General features: G+C 41.1%; 1 protein-coding gene across 5 annotated transcripts in view; it reads right to left on the bottom strand.

The window, feature by feature from the left end:
• The window catches only part of ARID4B (AT-rich interaction domain 4B), a 420,630-nt gene that overhangs the window by 321,381 nt on the left and 76,982 nt on the right, over positions 1-22,267 (bottom strand). For 4 of the 5 annotated variants that reach the window (XM_072409207.1, XM_072409204.1, XM_072409206.1 and 1 more), the window contains exon 4: positions 17,557-17,622. In XM_072409207.1, coding sequence (XP_072265308.1) covers positions 17,557-17,622 — 66 coding nt within the window. Of the gene's footprint in view, positions 1-17,556; positions 17,623-22,267 lie in introns of those variants that run through there. The other variant, XM_072409208.1, reaches the window with a different exon arrangement.

Genomic DNA, 22,267 nt, shown 5'->3' with positions numbered 1-22,267 from the left:
TGAATAAATAATTATGGATTGTCCAATTGCAAAAAACAAGCAGCCAATTTTGACAGACTGCGCAAGTGCTAATTGCAAGCAAATTTTCATCACCTGTGCCCTTAAATTTGATATATAAGGGTGTCGTTTAACTTGCTTTTTCCTTTTGTCTTTTTTTTCTTGGAGGGGCAGGAAGGCTGTTGTTTTGTGTGTTATCCTATTTATTCTATGTGGCTGCATTTGATACTTTGCTTACCCTTTAGCACAATAGCTGTTTTTTTTTAACTTTAAATATATATAACTTTAAAGTGTTCATCTTGCAATTTTGAAGTCAATGTTAATGCTATGTTATTGTGTTTTTGGCCATATTGTTTGATTGCAATATCTGCCTTTATTACCACTTTGAAATGTTTGTCCTGCTTAAATATTTTCTAATCCAGTTTTCCACCCTTGATAGGGCAAAATTACATATGGTTTGGTAAGTATTTTTTGAATGCAATATTTTTTGGGCCATTTTTGAACTATTTTGGCTTTACATGGAAGTGTGGGTTTACATGTGTTTTGTTCTTTTTCTTTTGTGTGTGTGTTTTTTTTTTTTTTTGGTTTTTATGTGTTTTTATATTTTAATGTGACCTTTTAGCAAATGTTTCTTTACAATAAAGTTGTTTGTAAAATATTGTCGTTTGTTTTTTGGGGGTTTTGTAATGTGATCTCCTTTCCAATCTCCCAGGACATACAGTTTAAAAAGTCAATTGTGATTGTTTTCAAGCTGTTCGTTTCCCTGAATACACATATACATAGGAAAGAGAAATTATAGGAAGAAATAGGCAAAGAGGGATTTTGACCATATTGCTTAACATGCTTCAAATTGAAAAGATTGCCTATTTGTTTCTATGATTTCTGATGTCATGGGCTTGGCTACAAGCAACATTCATGGGTTATATTGTTGTGGTTAAAAGAAGGAATCCACCTTTATGTGCTTCCACTACTAAGCTGAGGTGAGTAAGTCAATATATATATAGTGGGCCAAGTTCTAAAATGCCATTCAAACCTGCAGAAACACCATGAAGGGATGGAAAAGCAAGAAAATGTTTGGCACAAAGTGGATTTGGCCCTGGAAGTTTGATATACTAGTACAATTTGTTTTGTGTAACACCTAAATAATGCATACACTCCAGTATTTAACCACCTGGGCGTTACACTGATGTCTAGATTTCTGTACCAAAAGCGTTACACTGTTTTTCATTAAATTTTTTTTTTACATTTTAGACCTGTAAGTTACAGAAATATGTCCGAACAAGGGTCTAGTAGATATCTTGAATATAAAAAAAAGTTTGAAACACACAATCATGTAAAAAAAAAAAATGTTTTTATAACACAGACACAGACACAGACAGAGATGATGGAGGCTGGAAGCTGCTGGCATCTCCGGAGAGATGCACAGCACAATGCAGGATTTCTGCATTGTGCTTGACATCTCACTGCAGATGCCAGCAGCAATAGCAAATCTTTTATTGCTGCAAGAGTAGCTGCGGACACTGGGTAAGCATTTCCTTTCAGTTGTAATCTGATTGTCATACAATGTATGACAATCGGATTGCAATATAACATTTGTTTACATTTAACCACCTGGTGAGAAAAACTCGGGGTTAACGATAATTGCAAAAGTTTTTACCCCGAACATGCTCGGGCTTAACGGCCAGGTGGTTAATAAGCATTAAGTTAAGCAACAACACAACATCTGCTCATTTCCAAGAGTGACTGACCCTGCTTGTGAGCTTGGCAATCAATGTGGTTTGATGTTGTGCTTGGCAACCTGGACCTCCTTCCATCACAATCAGGTGTGTTAGAATGAGTATGCAACTCAGCTGGACAACTAATTGACAACCATTTTGGACAGCAAGTGGAAGTGTGTTTGTATACAATAGTGCTAAGATCAGACAGCACAGAACAATGACAACAAACCTATAACACTACCACAAAATGAACAGAGGAGTTGTGTGGTGGCAAATCAACCATATGTATATCTATACATTTAAATGTATTTTGACCCCCCTAGCGGTAATCCCGAGTCACACTCGAGGTAATTTTGGAAGCCCCCCTTACCTTTGTCCCGCGCTCCAGCATCGATTGAATGGCCCCTCTGTGATGCCGGGGCGCCGCTCCGCAGTCAGATCTCAGCAGTGAGATGCGAAGCACAATGCAGGACTTCAACCCCTGGAATTTGCTATTGCTGCTCACATCTGCAGTGAAATGTGAAGCACAATGCAAGCACAATGCATTGTGCTTTGCATCTCTCTGGAGATGCAGAGCAGCAGCTCCAGCATTGGGGTGAGGCGGGCGGGACATCCCCACTCGCATCACCCAGGAGGATGCGTCATCCTGGAGATGCGTTTTTACAGTACAAAAACACCGCACAACATGAAATAAAAATAAAAATACATTTTTAATTTTATATTTTATTTTAGGATTACATTGTTGTCTATTATTTCATTATTTTTTAAAATTAATATTTAAAATTATTATAATTGAAGATTATAATATAATAAATATAATTATCATACCCGGGAGTTATTCCTAAGAATTACAGGCCCACAATATAAACAAAAATTTCTATGCAAAAAAAAAAATAGGATCACTTTTTGCATCAAAAAACTGACAGAATTAGAATGCTAGGGGGTTAATACATGTATTATAACATGTTTGCCTATAATCCTTTACTAAAATATTTAATTTCTCTAAAGTCAAACTAGAATGAAATTTTAATCAGATCACAAATGTTTGTTCACATTTTTTTTACAGTCATATTAATGTGTGATGACAAATTAGAAAGTGCCACTTAGTATATATCCAGCTTGATAGAAATTAGTTTGCAGTGTTGCAACCAAAAGAAAAAGTATCAAAACAACAAGTGCAACAAATGTAACTATAAATGAAGCAAGTTTGTGATTGAGTAGAATGTAACATAAAAAAGTAGCACTTACACAAAAAAAATCAAGCATTAGAGATCCAAACTGACCTGTAAAATGGACTGGAGATCCGCACAGAACAGGGGGCAGGTGTGCGCTAATCAATTGCTATCACCTCACCATTGTGTTTAACATCTGCTCCTGAATCACGCAGCTGAAAATGAATCGCCTTAATTGGCGTATTTGAGATCTTTGCTCATTTTTGCAGGAAACCGGCAGGCCAGTTCACTAGAACTCGGGCCCGACTCGCAGTAATAGAGCTTGCTGACCAACCTTGCGTTGCGCATTCGATTGATAAATCAGGGCCACAGTGCGAACTGAACCTTAGTGTTCCAGCTCTCCCACCCCATAGGCGTGGCATGGAAACGTGCCCGCCCACCAGAGATTAGTCACTTATTGTGACAAATCCTCTGGTGTAGCTGATCATGGATGACGGCCACCAGCTCACTGTTATGTCCACAGAGGTTGCCGATGCATGTGGTGCCTCAGTGGGTGGATGGCCAGCCCTAGGATCATGCAGGTGGCTCAGTATGCTGCGCCCAGGGGGCGTACAGTGCTGGCATGACTGACACGCCTTCTGTCTCTAGACTCAGACTGACCTAACCCTGTCCACACGCTGCAGAAGGCAGAAGGGTGGAGGTTTCCAGAGTCATGAGGTCTGGGTCACACCTTGACCCATGACGTGATGACATTATGGGAGTCCCAGGATGCCGCCACTTGTGTGTATATGAGGCGGGTTCCGGGACTCTCAACATGTGCATTTCCTCCCTGTCAGTTTGGAAGAAGCTGCATGCATAGTCTCTAAATATAGGTAAGCTACCGCATTTCTTTCTCTTTTATGTGCTTGATCTGTTTGAGCAGTGAGGTTTACACTGAACTGTTTCCATTATATTACAGTGAACCTTTTCAGATAAAGGGACAGTCTGGATACTTTGATTGATGCTGGCTTACCCCCTAACTAACCTCTTACCTTTTCTACAGCAACTATATCCAGGTAACTAACTTATGGAATAATTCTGGCTGTGATTGATGCTGTTGGTTGCATGTTTTTTTGGCCTAAATGATGAACATGTATCATTTCCTATGGTTTTACATACAGATTACACCAGGTATGCAAGAGCTATCACTATTGAACTGTTTGGATTTACCTGACACTGCATCAGGTTTATGAATAGAATATCAGGTAAACTTTGTTTTAATATAAGATGTTATATATAATATACTTAGAACTGAATTCTAATTAGCCCTTATTTTATAATACAGAGAGCTGAGCATCTATACTATAAATATCTTGATAGATTAGGACAGTCAATTTATTATAGACGAACTAATTCTGGATATCAAGAAAAGAACCTGCCAGTATAGTGAAATAATATATAGTGTGAATACGTAGATATGTATATGTGTGTATCAGAGGTATATATACATATAGCTTGACACTTAATATTTGAGTAATTGCTTACAGTGATTTCTTATATATACAAAGGTTTAGAGTATATTTTACAAATAAAGTCACAATCTACCTCGGAAATCCTTCCCTCTTGGGTCGATAAAAGTAGATTCCTATGCACTATACCTAAACTTTATCTGTTCATTCAACTTAGATTAATCTTCATTTGAAGGTACTAGACACAGTTACATTTTTATTTGAAACAGTGGTAGGTTTGTAGCATCTGCTGAATTACATAAAAGTGATTATACCTTTAATTGCCTAAAGAATTTTTGTATTTTGAAAACGATTTTAGATCGCACCGTAAAAGCACAGTCACTCCTGTGAAAGCCCAATTTGGGCGAAATGCATCGAGTATCAAGACTGTTTGCGATTGTATACAAAATGGATGTGATACTGTGATGTTGGTCAGTCCCAGATTATTCATAGATTTAGTTGGGATTTGTCTAGAACACATTGGGATGGATCTCTTATTAAGAATTCACTATATTCACTTAAATATAGTTTTGTCGAAAAACCCTTCTTTGTTCTTTTTCTTCTTTGATCCATGTCTTAGTGGACCAATTTAAAAACCATTAATTCCCTCCAAATGTCTTCAGTCTGCTTTAGCCTTCATGGTCTTCCACAATGGCACCCTATTTTTGACAACATTTTTTACATCAATCTACAATCTCTAACAATGGCCACACTCTAATGGACAACCTAAGCAGGTAAACCAAAACCTAAATCCATCTTTTGTCTTTTTTCCTTATACAAAACCCAGAAACAATGAGGGTGCATACAAGCAAACCTCAGGGACTTTTAAGGCATTAAAAAATAGTTTCCATTACTACATACTTTGTATAAAACCATAAAATGTCAATTTATTCAAAAATACAATTAAAATACATAAAAAAACATATGAGCCATTGCCCCTGATTCATCAAGCAAAATCGGATTATCGGTCGCGCATTCGTATTAGCGATCCGGAATCGTGCGCGATCGCGCTATTCAACAACTGAAAAAGCTCGCGCACGGAGCCGCGCTTATCCGACAGCTTTTTACTGGCGATCTTGCTCCCTATTGTGAAGGCTGGAATCCGGCTGGTAGTGAGGTGGGTGTACGCGCATACTCGAGTCCGGACCGCGGTAATCCGCGATCGATGGCCGCGCGTACTTTCGCGCTTCCAGCGATCGCGGATTTCAATGATGAATCAGGGGCATTGTATCATATGTTGGATTTCTATTATGTTGATGTTAAATGTCGAGTTAAATACTTTTTAGAACACCTGAGGTTAGATTTATACAATTTAAAAACTTTCTAAGGACCAGATGATTTTTCTTTTATTTTGTCCTGATACACAATACCTTGGAATTGAAAGAGCGAATACTTTCTTTTTCTCATTACTGTATATGTCCGACATCCTGCTCCTCTACACATGCCAATATTACTAAATCCTGGCCATTATTGCTTAATCCTGGCTTTGTTCTTCACATAACCGGGCTGTCAATATTCCTGGTTATAGTCTCTTTTGTAAAGAGCAAGTGATGAGGTTAAGATATAATGGTTGGAGTTGAATATGGGGATGCATACTACACAGTAAATTAATCGAATCTGCTAGAGAGACGCCTGACGTTAGTGGGGAAAAGCTAAGTGTATTATTGCTAAAGCATTTAACACAGTACCCCACAGACTGTTAACCTCCCTGGTAGTATTCCCGAGTGTGGCTTGGGGTTAATTTTCAGTGCCAAAAGTGGCAATTCCGAGCCACACTTTGGATGGTCTTGCCAGGGAGTTTTAAAGTCCTACCTAATTCCCACGTTTCAGCAGCGTCCTCCAGCCATGCCTGGCCAGCATCTGCGTCTTTGGCGTGTGAACGTTGGAAACGCAAGGCCAGGGAAAGCAAATGCCTGCCGGACATCTGCTCGTAAACCTCAGGCTGGAGGGCGGGACCGTGCGGATAGTAGGAGGGACCTGGCGGGAAATTCAAGTTAATGAGTATGTTTAAATATACCACTTTTACATTTAAAAATACTCATTATTCAGACTGCCAGGGATGTTAATATGTAAGTTAGGGTCAACAGGCTTAGAAAAGCCAATCTGTAAATGCATAGAGAACTGGCTTAAAGACTGCATCCAGAGACTAGTGATTAATGAATGAATGGTCTAGGGCAGGGGATCAGATCTGGCCCTCCCCTCATTCCCTCTCTGCTCCCTCTAAAAGTAATCCAGTCTATAAATATAAAATTTTCCTTTTTTTGCAACCATGAACTTCTGACAAGCTCAAAAACCTTTTTTTGAGAGATAATTATATTACAAGAAGTGTGTACAAATACCTCTTAGTGGCAAAAAGAAAGGGGTCTATAGGAGTGAACTCTTATGGGTTTGTTTTTATGTAATAATTGTGTATGTAATTACCTATAAATCAATGTTTTAAGCATTTAATTATTTTTAAAAATATATATTAAAAATAATATATATAAATATGATACTTAAATATATTTGTTTGCATAAGTCAATGTGTACAATTATTTAACGACAAATAGTTATAATCACAAATGTGGATACAATCAGTTAAAATGCAGTCATGGGATAGGCATCCCTGGATGTTACAATGACAGGGGTTTGCCTTGCTTTCTAGACAATCAGTTGTCTGACTAAGTGTTGCAACAGATGTGGATGCTCAAAAGTCTCTATTCCTCTATGCGTTTCGCAAGTGGGCTTCATCAGGGAATGCATAGAGAGAGTCAGAGCAACTGTATAACAGAATATGAAAATATACATGTATGTATCAATAGGCAGTAAATGTAACATTGCAGTATAAAATAACATAATTGGTCAATGATAATGAAGACACTAATATGATATGACCAAAAGGTTTGTTTGTGTGTATAATGTAAGTAGATCTAAAGATTTATGCACCATGATATCACAAAGGTCATCTGAATAGATGTAATTTACAAAGTTAGTGGTGTCAGTATATTATCTCTAGATTATCTGTGTCATCATATACAAACTAATCTCTAAAAAAGTTGGAAAAAAGAGCAAAAACTTACTAGGTGATTGTGGAAGGTACGGGAGAACGTGATCTACTACAGTAGAAGGGTTACGGTACTGCTGGGAGAACCATGTGAAAAAGACATCAACCAATCCTTGATTTGGGATTTAGAAACAAAATGGCTCCAGAATGATTTATACTGAAGCTGGGTTCCTGGGTAATGTTGTTCAAGATGGAGTTATAAAATTATTGAGGTGCAGGAACACCTGGCGTGGTCCGCATGTAAAAATCTCCAGGGGAACTGAAGTCAAATCCTCCGCCTTATAAGGGCAGGAAGATGGCATCCAGGTGAATATTATGCGTGTGCATCAGTCATGATGTCACTGCGCATGTGTATTAAGATTCACTAAGTTCACTACCACCCTACCTTCAGTGCCAGTACAGTTCGACAATCCATAGTATATATATGGATTGTCGAGCAGAAGTTTGCCAAACACCCACAGCAGAATCTGCAGCAATGATGGTGGCTCACGGGAGTCCTGAAAAACAGGATATTCAGGCTTTACAATCCCAAAACTGTATCTCTCATTGACACAGTATTCCTAGACTTGAATAAGCAATTTGAAAAATACAATACTAACATCTTCATAAAAAAAGATTAAAAAAACTTCAATGGGATAAGTGGGCCTTCATCAAGAGGGCATATAAATGGGAACCTCCTACATTGTCATTTGCCACCCGTAGAATAGAGACCAAAACAAATCCTATACCATCTACTGTTACCCAACCTTCTACTACACTTTCTTTACCCTTCCTGGAACATCCATCCCACACAATACCAAGAATTGGGCCAAGAACCGAAAAGAACATCTATCATTGAACACAACTCTACAATAAATAAAGATGCCATTCCTTCATCGATTGAAGGTGCCTCTATTCCCTCACTTTAAGGTGCCACTCTCCAGACAATGACCAGTCTGTCACCATCAGAAACCTTACTTGCACCAAGTTTTACTTACGCAGTCTGCAGTAGCATCTCTAGTGCCTTGAATTTTTCTCTGTTCACCATGTTTTTCTCTGTTGACCATGGTCAAAATCAGGAACAAATCTCCATAGATATAAGGGGACCCAAATCTATATTTTTTCCCCAGATCTTGTATTATCTGAAAATCCAATTGTTCGTGGATTTTGACACGAAAGACATCTTGGGTACCACATTTTCAAACAACCTTGGAACTCTGAAGTTCACAACAGTGACGTACAACATGCTGTACAGAACCTTAAGAAGAACACTAACTTCATTAAGCCATCTGACAAAGGAAGGAGTGTGGTAGTTGTGAATACAGGACATTTTAAGTCTATCTGTTTGGATATTCTTAACAACACAGCCTAGTACCTACCTATCCACAAGAAATAAGTAGAATCTTATAAAAAAAGAATTTCACTCACTACTTTGGCATGCTAACACTAACAATGTTTTTTATAAAAAAAACAAAGGCCTATCTCTGGATCCAATGCCCACTGTTACCTTCTATATTTTTCAGAAAACTCATAAGATTCCCACAAACCCTAGGGTTTGACCTAAAGTTTCTGGAGTCAATTCACTAACCACTAACACCAGCGAATTATTAGGCCCGTATCTGAGATCCTTAATAACACAATTGCCATTGTATCTGAAGGATACTATTGAACTCTTGAAGCTTGCCAACAATCTGACTGTGCCTAACACCATACTGGTTGCTAATGACATTGAGGCACTATATAGTAGCATTTCTCAGAAGAAAGGAAAAGAAATGATTAGCAAATGCCTGGAAAGAGAAATCCTGCACAAACACCAGCGGAACACCTTCATACTATCACTACTCAGATTCATCTTAGAAAAAAACTTTTTCACTTTTGACAATACAATCTACCTACAGGTTCAAGGAGTGGCCATGGGCACTAAATGTGCCCCGGCCTACGCCAATATATATCTTGGTGAATGGGAGAGAAACATTTCAGAATCCCTTACTAAAGAACATCTGATACTCTGGCGTAGATACATTGATGACGCCTTAATTCTCTGGTCAGGCCCTCCAGACGTCTTACAAGAATTTTTTCTAGCATTACAATTCAAAAATTTCAATTTAAAATTCACCATGGAATGGAATACCAGGTAATTACCATTCCTGGATCTTTTATTGCGCCTTATTGAAGATAATACGATCTCCACAACTCTATATCGAAAACCATAGCTGGAAACCCTATCCTACATGCCACCAGTAGCCACCCTTAACCCTTGAAGTATAGCATCCCATACAGCTAATATCCAAGAATACGCAGAAATTACTCTAATGACAAAGACTTCACACTTGAAGCTAAGGCTTTGCAACTAAGACTTCTAGCAAGAGGCTATTCAAAAAAACTTTTAAAGAAGTCCTTCCAAAGAGCCTACAAGAAATCCAGATTTGATCTTTTTGGCGACACAACACACATAAACATAAACCCAAACCACCGGGCACCGCCATAATTACCAAATATCACCCAGAACATGATACAATTCAAAGGATCTGCAGAAAACGTTGGCATATATTGCAAATGGATGACCAACTGGGCAAGTTTCTCACAGATAAATATCAAATTATTTACAGAAAACCACCTTCCTTGAAAGATCACCTTAGTACATAGTCATTTTGCAACTAATAAACATGACTTATCTAGAACCAAAGGCACCTTTCAATGTGGAAGATGTTCCCAATTCAAATTGGTAAAGAATCATTATGTTTTCCACATCCCAATGGGAAGATACACCGCCCTAATACCTACATAGACTGTACTACCCAATATATGTAGTCTATCTAATTGTATGTGATTGTGGATCGTTTTACATTGGTAAAACCAAGAGACAATTCAAGAAAAGGATTTATGAGCATTTGTATTCTATAACTTCAGGAAGAATCACAACACCCCTCAGTTACCATATTGGTACAAAGCACAACTATAACCCTAATGTTATCAACTTTTATGTTTTAAAATACGTGTTCCTAAACCCAAGAGGTGGGGACACTGACAATAAACGTCTATGTTGTGAAACCAAATGAATTTCTAATCTCCAAGCAACCAACAAACCTGGTCTTAATGATGTTATCAGTTTCAAACCATTCCTTTCTCTAATGGATACTTTACTAATATACCTTCACTCACTCATCATACTTTTTTTTTTCTTTTTTTTTCAACAACTATGATGCTATGTTACTTTAACCAACCAACCCGTGTCCTTATTCGCATCTATTCATACCCTTTCAGTATTTATTATTTCTTACTTACGAGACAGTTGACACTGTAGTTTATGACCCTCACCAATAAGGTTACTAGATTTGTAGCACCATATTACTGTATTTCTTTATAATCTATACCGCATTATATTTCATTAGGATTTTCTTTTTGCTTAATCTTATATTAATACAATCATGGAAAACTACCTTTTACTGGTTATACCTTGGTTTGACCTAACAGAAATAATTTTGTGTTTATCTTCATTTTGAGCTATCATTGTTACCGTTGTTACAAGCATTCAGCTGATATGAGAACGTCAGTGTAAGATTATTATGACAATTTAGTCCTATGATGAGTATTTCTTGTCTGTTGTGACACAATATATAACCTGTTGTCCAATATTGTATTACTGTACTAAAGTCTAACATAACCTATTCTTTAAAGCAACTATATTCCACAAAAACTCCCCCTCTCTGGCACTACTTTGTAAACTCTTTTCCACACACATTACACTGTATGACTGTCAATATCATTGCTGCACATTCAACACTTCTTTCTTTACAGACGCACCCCTAAACACACCTTTTAACATCCATGAATAACAGCTCATTGATTACTCTCTGCCCAGTCCCTCCCCTTGGGCCCGCCCCCTCACGGCTAGCGGGGACCTGGTTTTCAGGACTCCCGTGAGCTATCACCATTGCTGCAGATTCTGCTGTGGGTGTTTGGAAAACTTCTCCTCTGTTAATCCACAGATAATTCTATGGATCGTCAAGTTTTTTTTCTCATATAAACAGCTTGTTTACGTGTGAGGTACTGGCACTAAAGGTAGTGTGGAAGTGAACTTAGTGAATCTTAATTGACATGCACAGTGACGTCATGACTGATGCATGCGCATATTATTCAAAGGACGCCCTTATAAGGTGGAGGATTTGATTTCAGTCCTCATAGCGGTTTTTACATGTGGACCACGCCAGGTATTCCTGCACTATCTTCATTAATTTATAACTCCATCTTTAACCACATTAACAGAAACCCTGCCTAAGTACAAATCATTCTGGAGCCATTTTGTTTCTGAATACCAAATCGAGGCTTGGTTGATGTCTTTTTCACATGGTCCTCTCAGCAGTACTGCAACCCTTCTAACGTAGTAGATCACATTTGCCCCTACGTTCCAAAAGTTTCGGCTCTTTTTTCCAACTTTATTGACATTAATTTGTATGTGATGACACAGATAATCTAGAGATAATATACTGGCACTGTAAGGCCCTGGTCAGTACCAGTATTCTCCAGACACCAGACACCGCAGTCTTGACCTATAGCAGCCCCCCTCACCCTCGAGAGACTGGGTATGTCTCCCAGCACTCGGTTGCCCCCAGGACATAGTGCACAAGAGATGGTGTCTCGGGATAGGCTGGCAGCTGACCAGGAGCCCAAAGATACACAGTACAGAGTTACCAGGGAATCCAGAAACAAGCCAAAGTCAAACACAGAAGTTCAGCCCACCAAATGAGGTACAAAGGAAAAGGCACAGCAGAGTCACAGGCAAGGTCAGTCCAGGCTGAGTTCAAGCAGATTATCAAGAACAGGCAAAGGTCAGCAACAGAAAAATACTCAGAATCTCTCCAGCACAGATAAGCCCAGCTAAATGCTATACCAGGCACTGGTGATGGTGAGCAGAGAGGCTCAGCAGCCAAAAGCAGTGCAGGACTGAGTCATATCATTAGTGTCTTCATTATCATTATCATTGACCAATTATGTTCTTTTATACTGCGATGTTTCATTTACTGTTTATTGACTAATTATGTTATTTTATACTGCGATGTTACATTTACTGCTTATTGATACATACATATATATTGTCGTATTCTGTTAAACAGTTGCTCTAACTCTCTCTATGCATCCCCTGATGAAGCCCACTGGCGAAACACGCCTGCATATAGACTTTTGAGCATTCACATCTGTTGCAACACTTAGTCAGACAACTGATTGTTGAGAAAGCAAGGCAAACCCCTGTCATTGTAACATGCAGTGATGTCTAATGACTGTATTTTAACTGACTGTATCCACATTTGTGATTATAACGATTTGTAGTTAAAAAATTGTAGACATTGGCCTATGCAAACAAATATATTCAAGTATTATTTGCCAAAAAAACCCTGTCTCTTGTCCTTTCTCTTGATATTTTGGTCTATTATGGGGTTGGCTCTTCTTCCTTAAAAAAAAAAAAAAAAAAAAAAAAAAAAAATATATATATATATATATATATATATATATATATATATTTTTTTAAACACACATTTAATCATTTAATAAATTGTTTTCAGCAAACTACTGGTCTGCAGGAGTCGGAAGGACTGGATCCACCCCCACATTTTCTATTTCCTCCCACTTAACCTATGATTACTTTCCCCTACTTCACTCTTATTTTCCATAGCTTTCATTCTTTGCTTTCTATTTTTTTATACAGATATTGATTAGACCCAGTTGTCTCTTACAACATTTCACTAGAGACTAGAGTGCAACAAGTCTTTAAGTCCATTGCCTAACACAAAAGCTTCCCTAAAAATGTTTTCCTGGAAAGATTTGCATGATCAAGGTATTCGAAATGGTCCAGGTTCTGACCCTTAAAGACTAGCATTAGAAAGACCCACTCTAGGGGATGCCTACCTGAAAATTATTTCTACTTTAATTTAATTTATGATATAATGTTCCAGTTCTTCATTGATAGGGCTGCGCCCCTTGGCAAATGACGTGGGATTACCTGGGGCGCGGAGTCTAAGTGTTTCTCAGTCTTCACCAGAGCACCCCACAAGGGATGATGGGTCAGCGACCCCAATGGTAACCGGACTGCTTTGCTGCAGTAGAACACCAAATCATGGCCCCCAGGCTATGTCAACCACCAGGGACGAGCGGGACAGAGGCCTCCAGTGAAGGGACAGCACAGATCAGGTACTCAGATGAGAGCAGAAGGTATATTCCAGGCGGAATGATGAACAGAGCAGGCGGCAGACAAGCCGAAGGTCAGGTAAGCAGGCCGAGGGCAGGCGGCAGGCAAGGCAAGGTCAGGTAACAGGACGAGGTCAAGACTAGTGTTGGTCGAATAGCTCACTATTCGATTCGTCAGCTATTCGTTGGAATATAGCAAAAAAATTTGGGTGGTCGAATGTCAAAGTCGAACACCATTAAAGTCAATAGGAGGAAAAGTTCGGGTTTTTTTCAGCACTGTGTAGAGCTTCTACAGCCTCCAAACAGATGTAAAAAGACACATTGTAAAAGGATACATAAAAAGATACATTGTAAAAAGATACATTGTAAAAGGATACATAAAAAGATACATTATAAAAGGATACATAAAAAGATACATTGTAAAAAGATACATTGTAAAAGGATACATAAAAAGATACATTATAAAAAGATACATAACATTATTACATACCCCTGTACTTCACATGAAGATTAAAGAGCACATGTCAAATCAATTTTAGGCTAAAGCTAGGTACACACTTCCAATAATTATTGTTAGAAAACGAACGATTACGACCGATCAACGATTATGCACGATTATACTTGAACATTCATATTGTGCATAATTCTGTACATGCTGTAACAATATGATCGTTCAAATATAATCCACCAACAGCGTCCACACACTAGATACAATCGTTTGAACGATGCAGGGAGGGACATGTAAAGGAGAAAGTGTACCGCAGAAACATGCACAGTCACTGAACGACATGATACTGTACACACGATAGATAGTGAAAGATCGTCGGCCAATCAGATCCACCGTGGCGTTCGTTCATTTCTAACGACAATCCTCGTTCGTCGGCGTCCTTGGTCACTTTTTTTTGGCCAATCGGTTGTTCATCGGTCGTTCGTCAGTCGTTTCTAACGATAATTATTGGACGTGTGTATGCAGCTTTAGTCTACACAAACTGTTTCCCCAGCGTTTAACCTGAGGCTTTTTAAAGCTTTTTAAATCACTGTGACGAGTGATCAGGGGAGCAGAGCTGTCAGCATAGTAAAGCTCCGCTGATTGCTCTGGTCCCTGATTGGCTGAGGAAAGGGAAACCCTGATGATGCTTGAGCTGTCATCAGGGTTTCCTATTTCTCAGCCAATCACAGAGCAGTAGAGGTATGAATGGAGATAGTATCTCCATTCAACCTCTATTGCCCTTGTATTGCCTGCGGTTACAGCTATTTGAAGGCACCTGCTTTCAATTCGCTGTGACCGCAAAGTTCCCACGGTCCAGGAATCCCACAATGACATTATGATTCATAATGTAATTGTCGGATAACCTGTAAAAAATAAAAAAAAAGAACAAGTTTAAAATAAAAAAAACATACAAAATAATGTCGAATCCCGTGTTTTTCAGGTCGGGTCTACCAGAATTCGAACAGCCATATTCGGGTCGAATATAGGGACAACCCGAATTTGAACATCAACACTAGTCAAGACAGGCAGTGGACAAAGCAGAGTCAGGTAACATGCCAGGGTCAGGACAGGCAGCGGAGAAAGCAGAGTCTGGTAATAGGCCGAGGTCAAACACAGAGAATCCCAACAAAGGACTAGCTGGCAGAGAGGCAGGAAATGCACTGAGGATCCAGCAACTAGAGCCTGGAATCTGGGAAGTAAAAATACAGCTAGCAGCCAACAGCAGGACAAGGTTGGAACCAGGAACTACTCTGCTCATTGGCTGCTTGCATTTCCTGAAATACCCTTCAGCTGAGCACAGCCTCAGAGAAAGTGCAGGGGATGCTAAAAAAGGTACATCTTTGCACAGCTAAAGGGAAGCTGAGGATGTTGCAGGCTGCTGGACAGATGATCTGTGGGCAGAGTGGTAACTCATGTTATGAGTTCTGCTATATTCTGATTTTCCTGCAGGTAACCTTCAGGAAGAACATATTATTATTAGCAAAGAGGTCTGTCAAATCTTTTGTGTTCTTTAGTCTACTTCCTGGTCGTGATTCTTTTCTAAAACTAGTGTGTTCCTGACCCGCTATTTACCTGGCCTGAGCTTGAGGTACCTGTGTTTTTATATTATTGTGTTAGTTGTTCGGTTGTGCTATTTCTGGGTTTATCACAATGCTTGTATATATTTCAATGTGTATAAATTGGCCCTATTTCCACAATAAACCTTTTCAACATCATTAGTGATCGCAGATCTCAGTTTATGCTGCAATTAGTGCTGCAATTATTCCATAAAACTCTGTAAGAAGTAAACACTAACAAAAACACAGACAATATAAAGTGGGCACCTTAACATTTGTGCACATACTCTTCTTAAACCCCTCACTCTGCAATTCTGCCACACAAAAATTATTTTGCAAGTGTGGACATTCAAAGAGTCAAAACTGCTGAAGGGCTAAACAAGTTCCCCCTCTTCTCGTAACAATGCGGAGAATAACTAATTCTAATTGATCACTTGTTGAGGATTTTTTGAGAAGTAATGAGTATTTCTTAAGGTTCTAGCAGCATATCAGGTGGACAGGGAAAGCTCAATAGGCATTTATGGTGCTAATGTGTAAACACTGCCTTAGGTTTCTTAATGTTTCTTTAATACAATGTTGTTTTCAAAAGAATGTCCAGTTTCTCCAACTCAATTTTCAAAATCTCAGTAAAACTGAAAAGCAATACATAAGCATAAATGTAGCAGAAATTAGTACATTTAGTAGATACATTACAAAATAATTTGAGTTTTATCTTAAGATTTATTTACTATAATGTCCATCAAGTAACGCATTCCAAAAATGCAGGTACTTCAGCTGAATTAAGATATCTTAGGTCTTTATGGGTTACAACACCAAATGACCTTTGTAACCAACAAACTGCTTTAGTTTGGTAGCACGATTGGCTCAGTGGTTAGCACTTTGTCATTTGCAGCACTAGGTCCAAGGTTCAAATCTCGGGCTGGAAAATACCTGCAAGGAGTTTGCATGTTCTCCCTTGCATGTTTATTCCAGGCACTCTGGTTTCCTTACACATCCCAAAAACATACAGTCAGGCTAATTGGCTTCTCCTAAAAAACTATCCTTAGACTGTATTTATGACATATGACTATTAGGGTAGACACATTGGATTGTGATCCCCTTTGAGGGACAGCTAGAGATAAGACAATGGACTTAATAAAGGGCTGCATAATATGTCAGTGCTATACAAGTACAGTGGTACCTCGGTATAAGTCTGCTTTGGAATAAGTCCAACTTGGTATAAGTCCTGTTTGGACACAAAAGATTTGCTTGGTATACAAACTTTGCTTGGTATACAACCTTGGTGCTAGAACTTGTATGGGTCAAAACGAATCATAACACCACGCGCTACCCTTATTTACCTCTCTCGAGACAAAGCCACAACTGCCCATGAACATTAGCACAGCAGTTGCTACCATTCAGGAAACAACCCGCGCTATAACTCTCGGTGAATTACATAAAATCTACTCCTTCTACCTTCTCAGAACCTTCCTAGTAGGCACTCAACTCTTCTCAGCAAGGTAAAGTGAGGTTAAATTTTCATTTATTTCACCTAATTGCTTTTGTATTTATGTATTTTAGTATTAGGCAGTGTTTAAATGATTTTACACAGCCCCATCAATGTATATTATGCCAATAACAATAGGTTTTTTTCATGAGAACGGATTAAACATTTTCCTTTTATGTCTTATGGGAAAAAATTGTTTGGTATAAGTCCTGTTTGGTAGTTTGTTTTTTTATATGTTTTTTTTTTTTTTTAGTCACATAATCAGGGGCTTGTGCATATAATAAAATAAAAAATAAACAGATAATGTCTCACACCCTATACCGTTTGTTTACTGACATTCTGACTTTAGATTTCCTTGCATAATCAGCATGTATGTTACTGATACAAACTGTGCACACAGCAGCCAAATGTAAGATAAAAAACTTTTTTTAGATTTTAACATTACCTTTAGTGGACCTTTAACATGATCGTCCTGTACCTCCACAGTTGTTGCATCCTTCCGAAAGGTTACCTGAAACACAGTGTATAATTAGAAGTTAGTTAGAATAAAGACTACAATTTTTTTTCATATAAGAAGGCGTTTTAAGTCTTTAGGTAGGCCTTTAAATCTACTTTGTAAATTGAATTGTGTATTTACTAAAGATGAGCGAATCAAAGCTGACAAAGTGAAATTCGATCCGAATTTCAGAAAAAATTCAATTCGCAATGAATCCGAATTTCCTTGCGATTCATGGTAACAAATCACAATTTTTTCTAAAATGGCGGCTACACGTGTGAGGACATGGGGCAAGGAACTCTGGGAAGGCGGGATGACCCATAATGCCATGCATGCAGCCAATCAGCAGCCATCCAGCCCTGTGATGTCACACCCCTTTAAATAGCCTCAGCCATCTTGGATTAGGACATTTTACAGTGTTCTGAGTGCTGGGAGAGATGTGTGCAGGCGCTAGGGAGAGTGTTAGGAGAAACCTCATTGTGATAAAAAAAACTGAAAAAACGATTTATAAGTGCAGGGAAGGGATAGGGAGGAATCATTTCACAGCATCTTAATGCAGGGAGAGACGTCAGAAGGCGCTAGGGACAGTGCTAGAAAAGTGATTTACAAGTGCAGGGAAAGGATAGGGCGGAATCATTTCACAGCATCTTAGTGCAGGGAGAGACGTCAGGAGGCGCTAGGGACAGTGCTAGACAAGCGATTTACAAGTGCAGGGAAAGATTATTTGGGGATCCAAATAGCCATTATACAGCTCTGTCATTCCATCAGTTTATATATCCAGAAAAATATATATGCACTTCACTGTTGCAGTTATTTGTGGTCAAAGCGTTTAGTGACGTATTTCAGTACAAAAATACAAATATATTCTCAGTTCACATCTGCAGTTATATGTGGTGAACGCATTTAGTGACGTATTTGAGTACAAAAAGAAAAGTATATACCCAGTTCACTGTTGCAGTTATTTGTGGTAAAAGCGTTTAGTGGCCTATTTCTGTACAAAAATAAAAATATATTCTTCGCTTTTAGGTGTGTTTTAATTTGCTTTCAATTTATTTAGTTCAAGTAAAAGTATGTCAGACAGTTAACCATGCACAGAGGAGAGGCAGAGGCCTAAATGTTTCTGGCGCAGGCAGAGGTTGCAGCAGAGTAAGGGGGAGTGTCAGCAGGAGTCGCAGCGAGAGGCCTGAGCTCCCGGTGTCATCTAGCGGTCGTGTCTTGACCAGCAACCCAGCAATTCTTGATTGGTTAACTCGGTCATCCACTTCATCCCAAGTTACATCAGACACCCCCAGCCAACAGTCGGTGGGTTCGTCAGGCACAACCCATAGTTGGCATGGCCTGGAAGCAGACCCTGTGCCCTCACCTGTCCTCAACTTGCCTCTGTCCTTTGCTGTTCCCTCAGCCACAGAAGTATTGTAAGCTGTGGGCTCAGCTCCACTATACAGCGAGGATGAGCTAGTAGAGGACAGTCAGCAGCTACTGCCCAGCCAAGATCTGGAGCAGACATCCGCCGCTTTCTCTGCTAGGCGGGCATGTAGTGATGAGGAGAGTGGCGCGGGAGGTGGTGTTGCGAGCGGTCAGGCTCCTGACCCAGAGACCGCTGAGGAGGACATCAGTGATGTGCAGACACTACTCGATGATGATGAAGCCGATCGCACTTGGGAGCCGGGTGAAGAATCATCAGGAGAAGAGGCAGGTAGCTTGACTGTGAGGCAGTGGCTGAGCCAGCAAGGTGGTAGCATGGCTGGTAGTCAGCAGGGTGGCAGCAGTGGGAGGTCGGGAGCTAAATGTGCCCGGGGTAGACCTAATGCTTCGCAGTAGCCTACCTGCCCGGGAAGCAGTCAGTCAGTACGGAGTGTTGGGGGGAAAATCACCTATTCGGCGGTGTAGCAGTTATTTGTTAAGCCACCGGAGGAGGTTAACATGGCCATATGTAAAACTTGTGAGCAGAAGGTGAAACGTGGCCAGGGTGCCAATGTTGGCACCACGGCCCTACGTCAACATATGCAGCGTCACCATAAAGTGGCCTGGGAGAACCTTGGCTTAGATGTGGTGGTCCAGCCTGCCACATCAACCGCTGCATCACCCAGTGGCACGCACCGGCTTTCAGGCAGTCAAGGCTCCACCACCTCAGCCGAAGGGAGCTGTATGTCATTTCCATCTGGTCCAGATGCTCCTGCTCCTCCTACTCCTTGTCAGTCATTCTGTCAACAATCGATCATGGGAGCGATTTCCAAGAGACAACAGTATGCATGAACTCATCCAACGGCGCAAAAGCTGAATGTGCTCCTGTCCAAGTTGCTGGTGCTGCAGTTCCTCCCTTTCCAAGTGATGGACTCTGCACCTTTCAGAGAACTGATGGCTTGTGCAGAGCCGAGGTGGAGTGTCCCAAGCCATCATTTCTTTGCGAAAAAGGCAGTACCAGACCTGCACAAATATGTAGAACAGAAGGTGGGCCAGTCCTTGAGCCTGTTGGTGTTTGTCAAAGTGCACGGCAGCGTCCTTTTTGGCCCACTGGGTGAATGTGATTCCTGCACAGCAACACCAGCAACTTGGCCAAGTGACACCGCTTCCGCCTCCATGTTCTCATGCCACTGGTCCTGCAACGTCCGCCTCTGCCTCCTCATCCTCCACCGTATCCTCAGCCTCCACTGCAGAGACAATTCACAGTGCCCCTCCAGCATACCACATGTGCAGGGCACGGTGGTGTCACGCTGTTCTGCACCTGGTTTGCCTGGGGGAACGGAGTCACACAGGGGAGGAACTGCTCTGTGTGATTCATCAAGAGATCGAATCATGGCTTTCTCCGCGACAACTCAAAATCGAAACCATGGTGACCAACAAAGGGTAGAACATTGTGTCTGCACTGCGTCAAGGAAGGCTGAGCCATGCACCCTGCATGGCACACGTCTTCAATCTGGTTGTCAAGCGGTTCCTGAAGTCTCCCCCCCCATCTGCAGGACATCAAAAAAATGGACAGGAAACTTTGCATGCACTTCAGCCACTCGTACACCGCAAAGCACAACCTCCTTGAGCTGCGCCGGCAGAACGGCATCCCCCAACATAGGCTGATATGCAACGTTTCCACCCATTGGAATTCCAACCTCCATTAGTTGGACCGACTATAGGAACAGAGAAAGGCCATTAACGAATTCTTGATTATCCAAGCGGATAGGAGTACTCCCATTTGTAACTTTGATGTCAGCCAGTGGCAGCTCATGCGTGACACCTGTCCTTTGCTCAGGCCCTTTGAGGAGGCCACGTTATTTCTCAATCACCAGGACTACAGGATGAACAACGTCATTCCACTGCTTCATGTCCTGGAACAGATGCTGGTAAATCTGGCTGGTCAGGGGACTGGAGACGTGGCGCCTAGATCTCATGGCCACATGAGCCCTGTGGGGGCTGAACTGGAGGAGGAGGACATTGGAGCAAAGGCAATGTATAGCGAAATGGGTGGAGAGGAGGAGCAGGAGCAGCCAGAGGAGCAAGAGGGAGATGTGGAAGGAGAGGCAGAGGACCCAGACACACTGTGGCAGTATGCAGTGGAGATGGAAGCAGGGAGTCCCTCCGAATCGCTTGCAGAAATGGCCCGGTGCATGCTTACTTGCTTGCGCAGTGACAGCCGAATTGTCACCATTCGGCAGAGGGATGACTTCTGGCTTTCCATCTTGTTGGACCCTCGCTACTGGTTCAAAATGGGGGCCTTTTTTACACCCGCTGAGAGGGAGGACAAACTGAACTACTACAGAGACATCCTATGTAGTCAGTTGGCCGCTGCCTATCTGCGCCATCGTCCATCCTCTCGCAGGTCTGACCAGGGGGGCCCTCTGCACGCACGTTCCACTGCCATGGCTGTTGTGTAGGGGTGGGGTGGCAGGAGCAGTACCAGCTCAACCAGCAGCAGCCTTAGTATAGGGTCGCTGATGAGCAGCTTTCTGCAACCACATAGTGAAGAAACTACTGACCAGCAGCTAGACATAGAGCAGAACCTGAACCAGCAGGTGGTGGCATACTTGGAGTGCACCCTGCCAGCCGTCATTGAAGATCCGCTGGACTACTTGGCAGCCAAACTGGATTTGTGGCCAAAACTGGCCGAGTTTGCCCTGGAAAAGCTGTCCTGCCAGGCCAGTAGAGTGGCATCAGAGCGGGTGTTTAGTGCAGCGGGGGCCATAGTTACCCCAAGAAGAACTCGCCTGTCCACCCAAAATGTATAGAGACTGACCTTTGTCAAGATGAATCAGGCGTGGATCAGCCAGGATTTCCACCCACCAATGCCTGATGCATCTGATTAGATGATCCATGCCGCCTGACCCAAACCTTGACAAAAGAGAACGGTTTCTTCTGGCTACCTGCCTCAGCTACTACTCTGATGCTGCCACACACGCCTGATGCCACACATCAGGTGCCAAGTGCTCCTTCTTTCACCCAGCTTCATCATCGAGTACTGGTATTGCCACCCACCGCTCCACTCTGTCACCGTGTCACTTTGTGGTCTCCTGATGCTGCTGCCATCTCCACACTATGTCACCTTGCCACTCTGTGGTCTCCTCATGCTGCTGCTGCCATCTCCACACTATGTCACCTTGCCACTCTGTGGTCTCCTGATGCTGGTGCTGCCATCTCCACACTATGTCACCTTGCCGCTCTGTGGTCTCCT

Source organism: Pyxicephalus adspersus, chromosome 4 (assembly GCF_032062135.1).
Source record: "Pyxicephalus adspersus chromosome 4, UCB_Pads_2.0, whole genome shotgun sequence".
Lineage (NCBI taxonomy): Eukaryota > Metazoa > Chordata > Amphibia > Anura > Pyxicephalidae > Pyxicephalus > Pyxicephalus adspersus.
Note: the sequence above shows the minus strand (reverse complement) of the source record. Positions and strands in the feature narration are given on the sequence as shown.